Source organism: Schistocerca piceifrons, chromosome X (assembly GCF_021461385.2).
Source record: "Schistocerca piceifrons isolate TAMUIC-IGC-003096 chromosome X, iqSchPice1.1, whole genome shotgun sequence".
Lineage (NCBI taxonomy): Eukaryota > Metazoa > Arthropoda > Insecta > Orthoptera > Acrididae > Schistocerca > Schistocerca piceifrons.
This window is the reverse complement of record NC_060149.1, coordinates 465,899,806-465,913,759: the sequence shown is the minus strand read 5'-3', so window position 1 is coordinate 465,913,759 and position 13,954 is coordinate 465,899,806. Positions and strand designations below refer to the sequence as shown.

General features: G+C 37.9%; 1 protein-coding gene across 2 annotated transcripts in view; it reads left to right on the top strand.

Annotated features, from left to right (window-relative positions):
• Window positions 1-13,954, top strand: part of LOC124722886 (chloride channel protein 2) — a 533,838-nt gene that overhangs the window by 505,072 nt on the left and 14,812 nt on the right. For both annotated transcript variants that reach the window (XM_047248023.1, XM_047248022.1), the window contains exon 17: window positions 8,495-8,634. In XM_047248023.1, coding sequence (XP_047103979.1) covers window positions 8,495-8,634 — 140 coding nt within the window. The remainder of the gene's footprint in view (window positions 1-8,494; window positions 8,635-13,954) is intronic.

The window sequence follows — 13,954 nt, the reverse complement described above, 5'->3', positions numbered from 1 at the left end:
GGTTTCCTAGCTGAGGATCAATGGTGTGAACAGCCCAACCGAGGTTGTCCCACAGGTTCTTGACTGGATTCAAATCCAGGGAGTCTTTGTACTGCACAAGTACATTGTGGGCTGTGTGACACATTGCATTAGCCTGCTGGTAGATGCCATCATGCTGAGAAAAAATATGAAGCCCAGAGATAGATGTAAACTTGTGTTGATCCACTGTGCCTTCCAGAATGATTAGACATGCAAACATTCCCAGGCCATAACGCTTCCTCCTTTGGCCTGGCTCTTTCCATGATTGTTACAGGGTATTTGCTTTCAGACATTTCCTGCTGTACATATCAGTGCCCATCTGTCCGATGGAGTATGAAATGTGATTCATCTCAAAAGATACCAGCTTTTATGACAAATGAACAGCATTCAGCATGGGTGCCTGAATAAGGCACCTTCTGTGGAGACCCCCATATGCATTAACATTTGCTGAAGAATCATTGAGGAGACACTGTTGGTAGCCTCTTGGATCATCTGGGTGGTCAGTTGCTCAACAGTTGCACATCTATTCACCTGTATACATCTCTGCTGCTGTTGTACACCTTTGCCATCTGTGGCCCATGGTGCACCACAGTTCCCCTGGTGCAGGGTTTTGATAGTTTCATTTTGCCATGCATGATATACTTTAACCATAGTGGCTGGGACGTGAGCAGTTAACAGATTCAGCCATTTTGGAAATGCCTCCACCCTTAGCTCAAAAGCCAATGATGATACTCTTTTGGACAGCAGATAAATAGCTCTATTTCTGCATTGTGACAATGACTGCACTGTTTCCTGTATCCCTGACACACTTAATGCACCCCCCCCCCCCCCCCCCCCCCACTGATAGTGCTGCCACCTGGCATCTGTGCATTGTTATTACATGCTGATGTCGAACATAAGCAGTGGTTGAATTAAAGTGGCTGGACCACGTACAATCATTTGTGGATTTCAGGTGTTAGGTTTTGATACAACAGTATTACATTGCAATTTATCTATGAATGAGATTGCTTATAAAATTATTGTGTGATGTATACAAGAAACAATCACAAGATAGAATGGATTTTTCACTCTGCAGCGGAGTGTGCGCTGATATGAAACTTCCTGGCAGATTAAAACTGTGTGCGGGACTGAGACTCGAGTTCGGGATCTTTGCCTTTCGCAGGCAAGTGCCCTACCATCTGAGCTACCTAAGCATGACTCACATCCCATCCTCACAGCTTTACTTCCGCCAGTACCTTGCCTCCTACTTTCCAAACTTCACAGAAGTTCTCCTGCAAAGCTGTCAGAACTAGCACTCCTGGAAGAAAGGATATTGTGGAGACATGGCTTTGCCACAGCCTGGGGAGTGTTTTCAGAATGAATTTTTCCCTCTACAGCAGAGTTTCATATCAGTGGACACTCCACTGTAGAATGAACAATTCATTCTGGAAACATTCTCCAGGCTGTGGCAAAGCCATGTCTCCGTAATGTCCTTTCTTCCGGGAATGCTAGTTCTGCAAGTTTTGCAGGAGAGCTTCTGTGAAGTTTGGAAGGTAGGAGATGAGGTACTGGTGGAAATAAAGCCGTGAGGACGTGGTGTGAGTTATGCTTGGGCAGCTCAGATATTAGAGCACTTGCCCATGAAAGGCAAAGGTCCCAAGTTCGAGTCTTGGTTTGACACACAGTTTTAATCTGCCAAGAAGTTTCAATCACAAACTAGTTGAACTTATGGGGGAAAGTCGCATGTATGTTAAGGAAATAGTTGGTACAGAGGCTAGAATGCAATAAGACTGCGTGTGTCCTGTGAACAGAATTAGAAGAGCTATAAGTAAATCACATAAAAGAACAACTTCTGCCATCCATCTTACAGTAATTTGCAGGCTACAGGTGTCAATAGAAATAAGTGTGAGGACAGGTAACAACTCACAATACACCAACCAGCTTGCAGACACATAAAATGTTATAGATTATTATTGATCATCTATCAAATTAGAGCATGTTGTCTCAGATGCGGTAGGTTGGAAAAAGACAGTAGTGGGAAGGGAAATAGATTGGAAGGAAAATGAGGTAATTTAGACTGGAAGACAGAGAAATGAACAGCTTCCACAGACGTAAGTGAGGGTATTAGCAGGCTTAGAGGAAACTGAAAGGTAATTGTCTGATATGCAAATGGTTGACAGGTGCTGACAGTTGTTAAAATATCATATTTCATCTCTTCAGTACTGTACTGATATTTTAAATCACACAGAGAAAACAGCTAAACTGGGAACTGGTTAAAGTATGTAGCGATTCAACAATTTTAGCAGCAAGTTATTTAGTGTGTATTCACATACACTGATCAGCCAAAACATTAGTACCACTGCCCACTGTGACGCTGGATGCTGCCTAGTGACGTTTCAGGCATGTGATGCAGTAAGAAAAGTATGTAAGGGGAGCAGGCATGGATTGGGGATCACCCTAGTGGAGATATGGGCTGCAAATGGGGAAATACATTGAGATAAGCGACTCTGGCAGAGGGCAGATTATTGTTACATAATGCCTATGAATGATTACCTTGAAAATGGTGAAGCTGGATGAATAATCACATGCTGCTGTCATAAGCATTTATGGAAAGAGGTAGAAGGACAGAGGAACTACCACTAGGTGCTAAATGTTTGGATGTTCACGACTCTTCACAAAACGTGAGGTCGATGGTCATCTCCACAAAGTCCATCATTGAGGTGAACAGCAGCTTGAAATGTGCAGTGCACCATGGACACAGGCTGGTGGGAGCAGTTTTATTCTATGGAAGACATTTTCCTGCACTTGCATAGACCTGTGGTGGTAATCAAAGATATGCTAATAGTTGCAAACCTCTTGCATCCATTCATGCTTGATGTCTTCCCCAGTCGTGATGTCATGTTTCAGCAGTATAATTGTCTGTGTCTCAGAGCCACAACTGTGCTACAGTGGTTTGAGGAGCATTATAGTGAACTGAGGTTGATGTCTCAGTGACCGAATTTGCCTGATGTAAGTCCTATGGAACCGATCTGGGTCGCTGTCGGGTGCCATCATTGAGTATGTAGATCAGCAGCCCATAATTTATGTGAATTACTTGACCTGTGCATAGACATCTAATTTTTCAAGAATTTCAAGAATTTTATTCATCATAGATCATTTTACAATGATATTGGCTTCGTCATACAAGATGTACTAGTACATACAGAATAACAAAATAAACTTCTGTCAATACATTATAAATACATTTGAAGCATGGCAGTGTACCAAATTACAAAGGATAGCTTTTAAAAGCTAACGCAACAAGCTATCTTATAATCTAATATAATAAGGTATTTTATTGTTTATAGTATAAACTTTGTAATTACACACGATTAACCACAGCACAAAATAATATGTTTAACTACAGACAACTTTTACATGCTTACATTCTCCTCAGGCATCTCAAAGAATTCTTTAATGTCATAGAATGGATGATCTGACAGCCAGCTGTACCACTTAATTTTAAAAGAATTTATATCCATAGACTGAACATGAATTGGCAGTTTATTGAACATTTTGAGTGGGTTAACTTTGTGGGAATTTCCTGTTCTCGCTAATCTGTGGCACGGTATGTCTAAATTACTGTTCGCCCTGGTGTTGTGTTTGTGTATTTCCTTTCTGGCAATAAATTCTGAAATATTATTTTTAATATAGAGTACAGACACATAGATGTATAAATTTATAATTGTAAGTATTCTGAGTCTGGAGAAAAGAGGACGACAGTGCTCCCTATGACCTCTTTTACATATTATACGTATGACTTTTTTTTGTAATTTCAATACGTTTTTGATGTGAGGGGAGTGCCCCCATATAATAAGACCATATGAAATATGTGACTGGAATAGCCCAAAGTATGTCACCCTGAGGTACTCCAAGCTCACTACCTCCCTTAGTTTCAAGAGAAGATATGCCACCCGAGATATTTTTTCACATACATGATTGACATGTTCCTCCCAATATAGTTTTGAGTCAATGTGAATACCTAAGAGTTTTACTGACTTATTGCGTACTTCATTTGATGTTCTCATTAAAAGTTGTTGTGTTTTGTCAGGGTTGCATAGGAGCTTATTGGCTGCAAACCAGTCCAGGGCCTTATCTAGTGTTTCTTTTGTTAGGTTATTCAGATCTGAAATGTTCTGATGTGTGGTAAGTAGTGTTGTATTGTCAGCATAACACACAACAGGGTGAACTATATTTTTAGGTAAATCATTAATAGCGACAATGAAGAAAAAGGATCCAAGGATAGACCCTTGTGGTACACCTGTGCTGATTTCCATGATGGAAGAATTTAAATTTCTGACTGAAACGAATTGTTTTCGGTTACTTAAATAAGAATTTATCACAGATAAAGTGCTCCCTCTCACCCCATAAAACTCTAGTTTCCCCAGTAGTATGTCAACAGGAATGCAATCGAAAGCTTTGCTTAGGTCACATAATACCAGTGATACCATGTTATTATTTTCAAAAGCTGTTAAGGTTTGGTCAATGATTTCCAAGATGGCCCCTGTTGTGTTCTTCCCCTTTCGAAAGCCAAACTGATTGTTACATAGGATATTGTGTTTTTCAAAGAAGTTGCTTATTTGTGTGTGTATCAGTGCCTCAAATACCTTTGAGAATATTGGAACAATGGACACTGGTCTGTAGCTTTGGGGGAGATGTTTGTCTCCTTTTTTAAAAACTGGGACAACTTTTGATACCTTGAGTGCATCCGGTAAAACTCCAAATTCTACACATTTATTAAAAATATAAGCTAATGGTTTGGCGATTGAGTGTATTGTCTTTTTAATTATGTTATTTGATAACCAATAACAGTCCATACTTTTAGAACCTGAAAATTTGGATACAGCTTTTATAACATCAGCAGGTGTGACAGCCCTCCATTGAAATGCCAGGTTAACAGGCAGTGGTGTTCCAACAAGGTTCATTGCAGATGAATTTGTTGCTTTGATACTGTTACTTATTTCTTTAACTGAGTTTAAAAAGTACTCGTTTAATTCTTCAGGATCAAGCAGAGCTGTTTCTGTGCGTTTTGGTGTATTCTCTCGTTTTATTATTTGCCAGGCTGCCTTGCATTTATTGGGAGCTCTTTCTATATAGTTCTCCACTGCTTGCTTTTTTTCCAGAAGTAGTTTAGCTTTATAGTATTTTTTGCATTTCAGATATGACCTATGAATGTTCACACTCTGTTCTGCCCCTTGGTCAGAGGCTTGTTTATGCATCTGGTACAGCATATGCAAGTTTCCTCTAATTTCTACTAGCTCTTGTGTGAACCAGTTCAGACTTTTGTTTTTCATTTCATTTGGATATCTAATTTTTTTTACTGGTGAGCAAGAATACCATAAATTTGTGTACTTTTTAAAGAAGTTACCAAAGCTAATTTCAGCTTCCCTTTTTCCAGATTGACAATTATATATAAAGTCCCAATCTGCACTTCCTAATCTATCAACAAACATATTTATGTACTCTTCCTTCTGTCTTCGTACCACTACTACTTTAGATTCTTCAGTTTTAACTGGCTGCCTCTTACAGAGGGTAAGGAGTAGTGGCTCATGATCTGCAAGTCCACTTCCTGCAAGTCTAACTGTAAAATCCTCCCTATGGAAATTCACAATAATATTGTCTATACAGGCATTCTTACGTGTGGCACAGTTATTTGTACAATAGAGGTCTAATGATCTTAGCATATTCAAAAATGTCCTAGCAACTGGTCTCTGTGTGTTTACCATTTCTATGTTGAAATCACCACATATAGCAATTCTCGTTTTACTCTTCAATATTTTTTTAATTATTAATTCACATTTTTCAATAAACAAATTTACATCACCATCTGGCGACCTATATAGACTAACTACCACTATATTTTCATTCATTAGTTTTACACAACTAAACTCCCCATCTATCTCTGAGGAGTATGTAGATACGTCAATTCTGGAAAACATTATTCCTTCTTTGACAAAAATTCCCGCCCCACCATTCTTTCTCTGTTTTCTACATATCATGTCTCCCACAACATACCCTTGGGGAATGAACATATTTACTTGTTCTTGTGTTAACCAGTGCTCAGATACACATATAACATCTACATGCTCAGTGTTACATAAATGTTCTAATTCTAAAATTTTATTTCTAATACAACGTATGTTAACTTGTAGAAAAGTAAGTAGTTTGTCTCTGTCTGTATTCCTCTGAGAGCAATTTGACTTTATATTTGAAGTTGTAGGTTCCGTTAATGTCTTTAATCTTGATGCACTGTGATCATGTGTGTTATGATAGTCACATACCTGTTCATCCACTTGATGACTCACTTTGTTAACTGCTTTCGTCTGTGAAACCACTGCTGATCCCACCAAAAATCCTGGTCCCTCGGTTGTGGTTTCTTTTTTTGGGTTGACTGCTGTACTCCACGTGTTGGTATTCTCATCCCTTGAGCTTGATTTGCTGTTCTTCTTTTTGCAAGTAGGTCTCTCTTCTTATATGGTGCCTTCTTTCCTGCCACCTTATTTGCTGCTTCTTCAAACGTTTGCACTGTCCTCTTGGGTAAGTTTATTGCTTGAGTAATTGTCCTCTCCCCACAAACAGAGTTCACTTTTAAGGATTCTGTTGTTATTTGTGCTGGAGTTGTGTCAATAACAGTTCTCACTGATTCTTTATCTGAGACTTCAGTATCCTTCCATTTAAGTTCCATTGCTGTTTTGTACACTTTCCTGTTTGTTTCCACTGATTCATAAATCCTTGTGGCAATTAGTTCTTTACCAGTTGCATTAAGGTGTTGTCCATGTGCTGTATAAAGCTCCTTGTTACTAGGAGTATCAATAAAACAAGTGTTATGGAAGCCTTTCACTGTTTTTTTTTTTAGTTTTCTGTTTGTAGATTGAATTTCTTGGTTTACACAAGACCATTCAGGCAGGTCATGTCTATGTGGTACACCAACTACAATCACTTTTGTATTTGTATTTTGTAATGCTGACAAGGCTTTATGTAGTGAACGAATTGCCAACTTGGTTTCATTCTTTGCCACATCGTTAGCCCCTGCCCAGATAACTGCAAAATCTTCACTTGTCAACTTATGGAGGTCATTGCATTTTTTTAGTATTACACTAGTGGGGGCACCTGGTATCACCTTCCCTTCAACATCATATTTATTTGAAGCTAAGTTTAAAATGTTTCTTGCACAGTCTCTGCCATGGCTATCTGAGGCAACGAATATTTTGGGTCTCCTATTCACTGACTGACTCTCAGGAGCAAAGGTTTGCATTTTCATTGCTGCACCCATAGATTGATTTCCTTTTTGAACTGCGTTCTGTGTTGTGGTATGCACACTGTGTTGTGAATCGTGATTTATGTTGGGTGCATCAAATCTGTAGTTGTTGCACATTTCTATCTTGGCTGATTCTCGCTTCTGTAGTTCGTTTGTTAGCAAACATATAATTGTTTTCGAATACTTAAGTTCCTTTCTTACTATTCTGAGTTTATTCTGTAACTTTTCGCACACACACGTTTTTAACAGGTCTGTTTTGATTTCGTCCATATCGTCACCGTCAGTACGAAAACAATCACTGCATTTCCAGCTTTTCACTCTATTCGTTGAATTTACACATGAGTAATGGAATTTCCTGTTACACTTTACACAACACACGCCTTTTATTGCTGTTTTGTTACAGGAACACGGTTTATTCCACGCTTCCTCACTTATTTCGTAAATAGAATTCAAATTTTCTGAACTGGTCACGGCCATTGTGGACTAGCTAGTTTCAAAGCACAATATGTCCCTGTTCTTTCAACAGATCGCCGTATTTTTAGTTACTCACTGAGAACAATTACTAATCCACATATACACACCATAAAATGTTTAACTTAAGCTCGTTAAACGATCAAAGTAACTTATTTTGTTCACACATTTATCAGTACACGCTATACAGCCATTCCAAAGCACTTCCTAATGCCATATACCACCAACAAACTGGCAGATCCCTGATACACAGAGTCAGTGATGTATTTCATTCCAAAGGTGGATGAACAAGCTATTAAGCAGGTGGTCATAATGTTTTGGCTCATCAGCATATATCATTACCAGCAGTGATAAAATATAGCTAGTTCCTGTGCATATTTTCAAGATTCCCCATAATATAATTGCACTTAAAAATACTAACTTGCTTTTTTTGTTTGTTGTAAAGTTTACAACTACATATCATACTAAGAGGCTATTTGTCATTTCCATAAAATAATTGACAAGTATTTTGTTAATCTTGTACATGTTTTTCATTATGATAGACATATTACAACGTTGTGTCTGTATGTAATTTATAGAATAAGAAAAATGGGTTACTTCCCTTTTTTAATATAAAATACTCTTGAAATTTTAAGCGATTTCCTAATAGAACAAATTGTGCACAGAAAGCATGTAATTCTTCTGTGAATCTTCACTTCTGATTTTTAAAAGCTTATAATTATGTTATAGAACCATTTTTCTCCGGTTTCTGGGAGTCAGCCAAAGAAATCTATATTGAAGAAGACAAACTCATTTACACTAAGAAGCTTCAGCCCTCTCGTAAGCCCAAGTGTAACTCCATACACAACTGTGACGGGTGCTGAGAGTAGGTGAGTTATATTCAAATAATTTTCAGTTAGAAGAGTGTTACTCATTGGATATGAACAAAATAATAGTACTATCAACTATATTTGTGGAATACTGTTATACCTCTCATGAATTAAAGCAGACAGATTGCAATGTAATGGTAAATATTTGTACAAATGATAACAAAATTTAATAATTTATCACAATAGTAACTGTGTGTGTGTGTGTGTGTGTGTGTGTGTGTGTGTGTGTGTGTGTGTGTGTGAAGGAATGAAATGTACATGGGCATGCTGAAAAGTAATGCCTCTGAATTTTTTTATGTGAAGGCTCTTAAAGGTATTTCAATAAAACAAGATGTTAGTAATATTCTACATCTTTAGTCTTCATGTCTGCAGATTTGCATCCCTCTGCCACTAGAGGGATCTGAATGGTAGTGTGGTGGGTAATGTAACTATGTCAGAGTGTGAGAAAAAGCATTCTGTAATCAAATTTCATATTAGGAGAGTTTCTCCACACATGGACCACCCTCTCCTTCAGCATGATAGAGCCAGACCACACTGAAGCACTGCAACATCTTCAACAGTTCGACACCTTGGGTTCACTGTCATTGATCATCCTCCATGCAGTCCCAATTTGGCCCCATTCTGCTTTTCATCTGTTTCCAAAACTTAAAGAATGCCTTTCAGGACTTTACTTTGATAGTGATAGAGTGGTCAAAGTAGGGCTGAGTGAAAACACTTGAGCCTTATATAAGGTCATTTAAGTGAAACATAGAGAAAGTCCTCAACAATGAGAATACTTGTCATTCAGCCATGAGCTGGCAATATAGCTAAACTAGTCATGTCACAATTGTTCAGAACTTGTGCACTTTCATACACAATAGCTCACTGTGCTATGATTATTTGTCATAGCAGAGGTGTGTAGTGGATACTTTCAAGTAAGTACAACATGTAGTTATTAAATTTTCACACAAAGAAAGTGTGACAGCAAATGGAATTTATTATCCAACAGATACCATGTATTATGAAACATGCTCTGGACATAGCACTGTATTCAAATATTTGATCCAGTTTCAGAGTGGCAAATGGAGTACTGTGGATCTCCCTCACCCTAGAGGGACTGGTCTGTGAATACCAGGGAAACAGTGAAAAAATTGTCAGTTTTCTAAACAGTGTAACTCAAAGAATAAGATTTGTAAGCCCATATAATGCTTACCATCTTTAAAGACATCTTGTGGGAACATTTTTATGTATGAACTGCAGCTTTACTCTCACACTTTTTTAAATGTATTTTTTTGTTGCAAGTGAAATAAACCATGCTGATTATTCATGTACATCATAGGTACTATACATTACTCAGAATACAAACAAAGTAGAAGGTTTACCTTTTTTCTAGTAAGTTCCTTAAAGTATTATCTTTAAAGAATACTCTTGAAAAGATAGTGCTGTCATAAATTTGAGTACAAAAAAATTTTAAGTATGATTATCAAAAATTTTGGAAATGAATTCAGAGTTTTTCTTCAAAACAGCGTTTTATTTTCAAAGTTAAGTCACAGGAGTAGTCTACTTTTTAGTAGAGCTTGTTTTAAGACAGTACACAAAATTTCAGCTCTCTACCTTTAATAGTTTTTAGCCCAAAGTATACCAGAACATGAAATAATTTAACTTTTGGGAAATTCAAGTTATATTTAAAACTTGCATTTTCTATTAAAATTGAATGACACTAATACATCTCATGTCCATATTCATCTTGTTTCCTGTGTTGTTCTTCTCCCTTCTCTTTTTCACACGTCTTCTTCTTATTCTTGCTTCTATGGTGGCTTCCAACACTGATTTTTCGGTTTTGAAGAGTCTCCTTCGGTCAGTGGGTATTAGAGCTCTATGCATATTTTGTCCACCAGGCACTCCCATCAGTTCCATAACATTAAGCCTTGACACTGCACTGTCATTGAAACATAGAACAGCATCTAGCACACCTATTTTTGAAGTATTTAGTCCTACTAGAACAGTTTTTGGTTTCTGCTCCCAATACAATTGTTGAAACTTCCATTTGGATTTTGAGTCCTACCATGTAAATATTTCTCTAATAATCTTGTCACTTTGGTCTCACCTTGGGTAACAGCCCTCTGGTGGACACACCATGAATCACTCCCATGTGGGCAGAGTGCATGGCATGGGTTGTCATCTGTGGAGGATTTATGAAAGAAGGTAGCCCATGCTGTCTTTTTTGTTCCCTCAAGGTCATGTTTATTTTGTCTTATGGCTTGTCCATAATAATACTTCAACCTGTCCATTTCTTCATCTGTAAGCCGACCACGTCCACTAGTGAACTTACCATGAGCTAATTTCTTTCCCTTCAAATTACTCTTCAAGTTCCTCAATCTTGTACCCTACCTTTTCTGGACGCAGTCCAATACATTCCATTTTTTTCAATTTTTGTGTTAGCATAAGGTTTGGATTCACAAACTTTTTGGTACCCTTTTGAGTCTCCATCTCCTAGGTAAGACTTATACATCACACCATATTTCTCCACTGACCTGTGAAATATCTTCACAACACCTTGAGATTCCATCCCTCCACTATAACCACTAAAATTAATCAAACATTTAAGATTTTCAGTTCAATTAGTACAGTCATGACAGTATTTGGTAATACATTCCACATAAATGACTTTACCATTGTCCAATGAGGTAGCTGTCACTACACCATTTAGGGAACTATGGCCTCTTTGTTGCCAGGATGCATCCAGGGTGCAGACACACATGTATTGTTGTCATTCGTGCCTACACTTTCCTGAACAGCATTTTTCATACTATCCTTTGCTACTTCTTCTAAAGTCTGTAGAATAATTTTATTGTACCTGTCAAACCTTGTTGGGGGAGGTAAGTCCATAAGAGCACAGAAAATTTGTGCACTTCTGTACCCTTTGCCTATACACCTCATAGCATAAGCAAGTTTAATATTTGTGTTATCTGTTTACTTATGCCACAAGTATAACCTCATTTGCTTAAATCATAAAAATTACAATGCTTAATTTTGATGCACAACCTCTTCTAGCACATATCTGTTCAACTACCTTTGCACCTCTGTTGCTACATTCCTTACACTGAAAAGCTTTATTTATTAGTTCAGACTGAACAGAGAGGTCAACAATAACACAACCTGAATCAATAGTTGGTGTCTCTGTATTATCATCATTAATACTGTCAAGCCCACTGTCCAAATATTTCAGTTTTAGCTTCGAAGCAGTTTGAGTAGTTGAAGCTGATTCAAGTGTTGTATTTCAGTATTAGAAGAGTTAATCCATTTGATCCATTTGGTGAACCAATTTCCATAAAATTTACATTGTTTAACACTGAACTTCTTAATTCTTCTCATTGCTTTCAAGTGGAATAAGAAACTCATGTACACAATAATAAATTCACAAACACAATTACTTCACTACAAACAAAATATCTGCAGCAAAATCACAGCAAACCATGACTAAACTGTCTGCATAATCAAAAGATAAGCAGATGTAAATCTTTCACAGGCTAGCCAACTTAAGGGACTAAATAGTCATAGAAACAAAATGAATGAGAAAACTTTATTTTTAACAGAACTGACGGTGTGGCATGGGGACATCGTGGTGCAGGCATTCACTTTGAAATTCCTGTAATTCTGGCACATTCTGTGGTCCATTTTCAGGGAAATAAACTTTTTCTCATTCATAAAACTACAGAGAATTATTAAGACAAAAATTAAAAAATAGATTTTTCGACAGTTATTCACATACAAGTCCCCTTAAAGAGAAACCTCTAATCAGTTCTGGAACAGTATCTCAGTTTGCATATTGGTGAAGAAAAATGCTGCATAACTTCATGAGCAGTGTCAGTTGATGTGAATATTAATATGCATGGAGTTGCCCAGATAGCAAATTTTGTACTGCATGAATACTGCCATTGTCTTTGCAATGAGCAGAAAGACTTGCATGTGGGAATGGGCTGAGAACATCTGTTCCAATACCAAAAGAAAGCAACAAAATTCTTTGAGCACATTGTGGCTATGGATGAAACAGGGTGTCCATTTCCCATGTGCAATTCAAAGTCACAAAAAGCAGTCTCAAATGTCACCGAAGCCAAAGAAGGCCCAGTCATCTCTGGCTGGAAAGTAATGTTAAGCCTGTTCTTCACTATCTGCAGGTGTAGTGGATTGTTGCTGGGACTGCAATCAATGCTCATTGCTATTAAACACTTAAAAGAACCTTTGGATATAAGTGCCCATGCAAATTGTCACAAAATGTGATTTTACTTCATCATAATTCAAAGCTGCACACTGCTAACACAAAACAGGAAACACTGTGTCCTTTCTGGTGGATGTTGTTTCATCACTTGCCTTACAGGACAAGTGTATCACCTTGTGCTTACTGTGGGTTCTGTCCCTTAGGGAAGGTCCTTATAGGTTAGTATTTCACTTTCAATCAAATAGCACATAATGATGAGGAAGAATGATCCTTGTATCAACCTTTGTCCTCCTTCACTTATCTGTAGGCTTTCTTGATGCCTGATCATTATGCTTCTCAACTGCTGTACAAGGTACTTATTTAGACAGATTTTGATTATATGTTATTTTTATTATTACATGCTAGTAAGGATTACAAAAATAGGATGATGCTTACATGTTAGTAATTTTTATGACATAATCATTAATTTTCAAGGTAGTGGGTGACCAGGACACACTCTACATCAGCACAGGCTTCCAAATGCACAGCGATGCTTACACATGCCTTCCTGCACATATCCACCGGAACACCGTTGAACTCCTGAACAACCAGCTTACACAGATGTTGCTCACTGATAAGGAAATTAACATAACCCCAAAGAAAAGTCTGATGGGGTGCATTCAGGAGATCTGGCTGGCCACTCCACAGCCAATCCTGTGCTCAGGGAACACTTCATGCAAGAACACCCAAACAATGTTGGTGAAGTAGGGTGAGCACCATCTTGCTGCCACCACAGTTCACCAAAGTTGGGTCTATTCTGAAGTTCTAGGATGCCAAAATCCCACGTTGACTCAAGCTAGGTTTCCCCAATGGTGCAATCTTCCAGGAAAAATGAGCCAGTCAATTCTATGCACATCACGCTGCCCCACATCATCACTGCCAAGTGCTGGAAATCATACCCAGTGGTGATATTGGGCATCTCTCTCTCTCTCTCTCCCTCTGTCTGTTTATCTATCCCCACCCCTTTTTGAGTGAATTTACAGACCTAATGACTTTAATGTAATTTAAGTACCCATCCAGTTTTGACACAAATGCAGGTACCAATTATATTCTCATTTAAAGAGCCATTAGAATCTACAACCA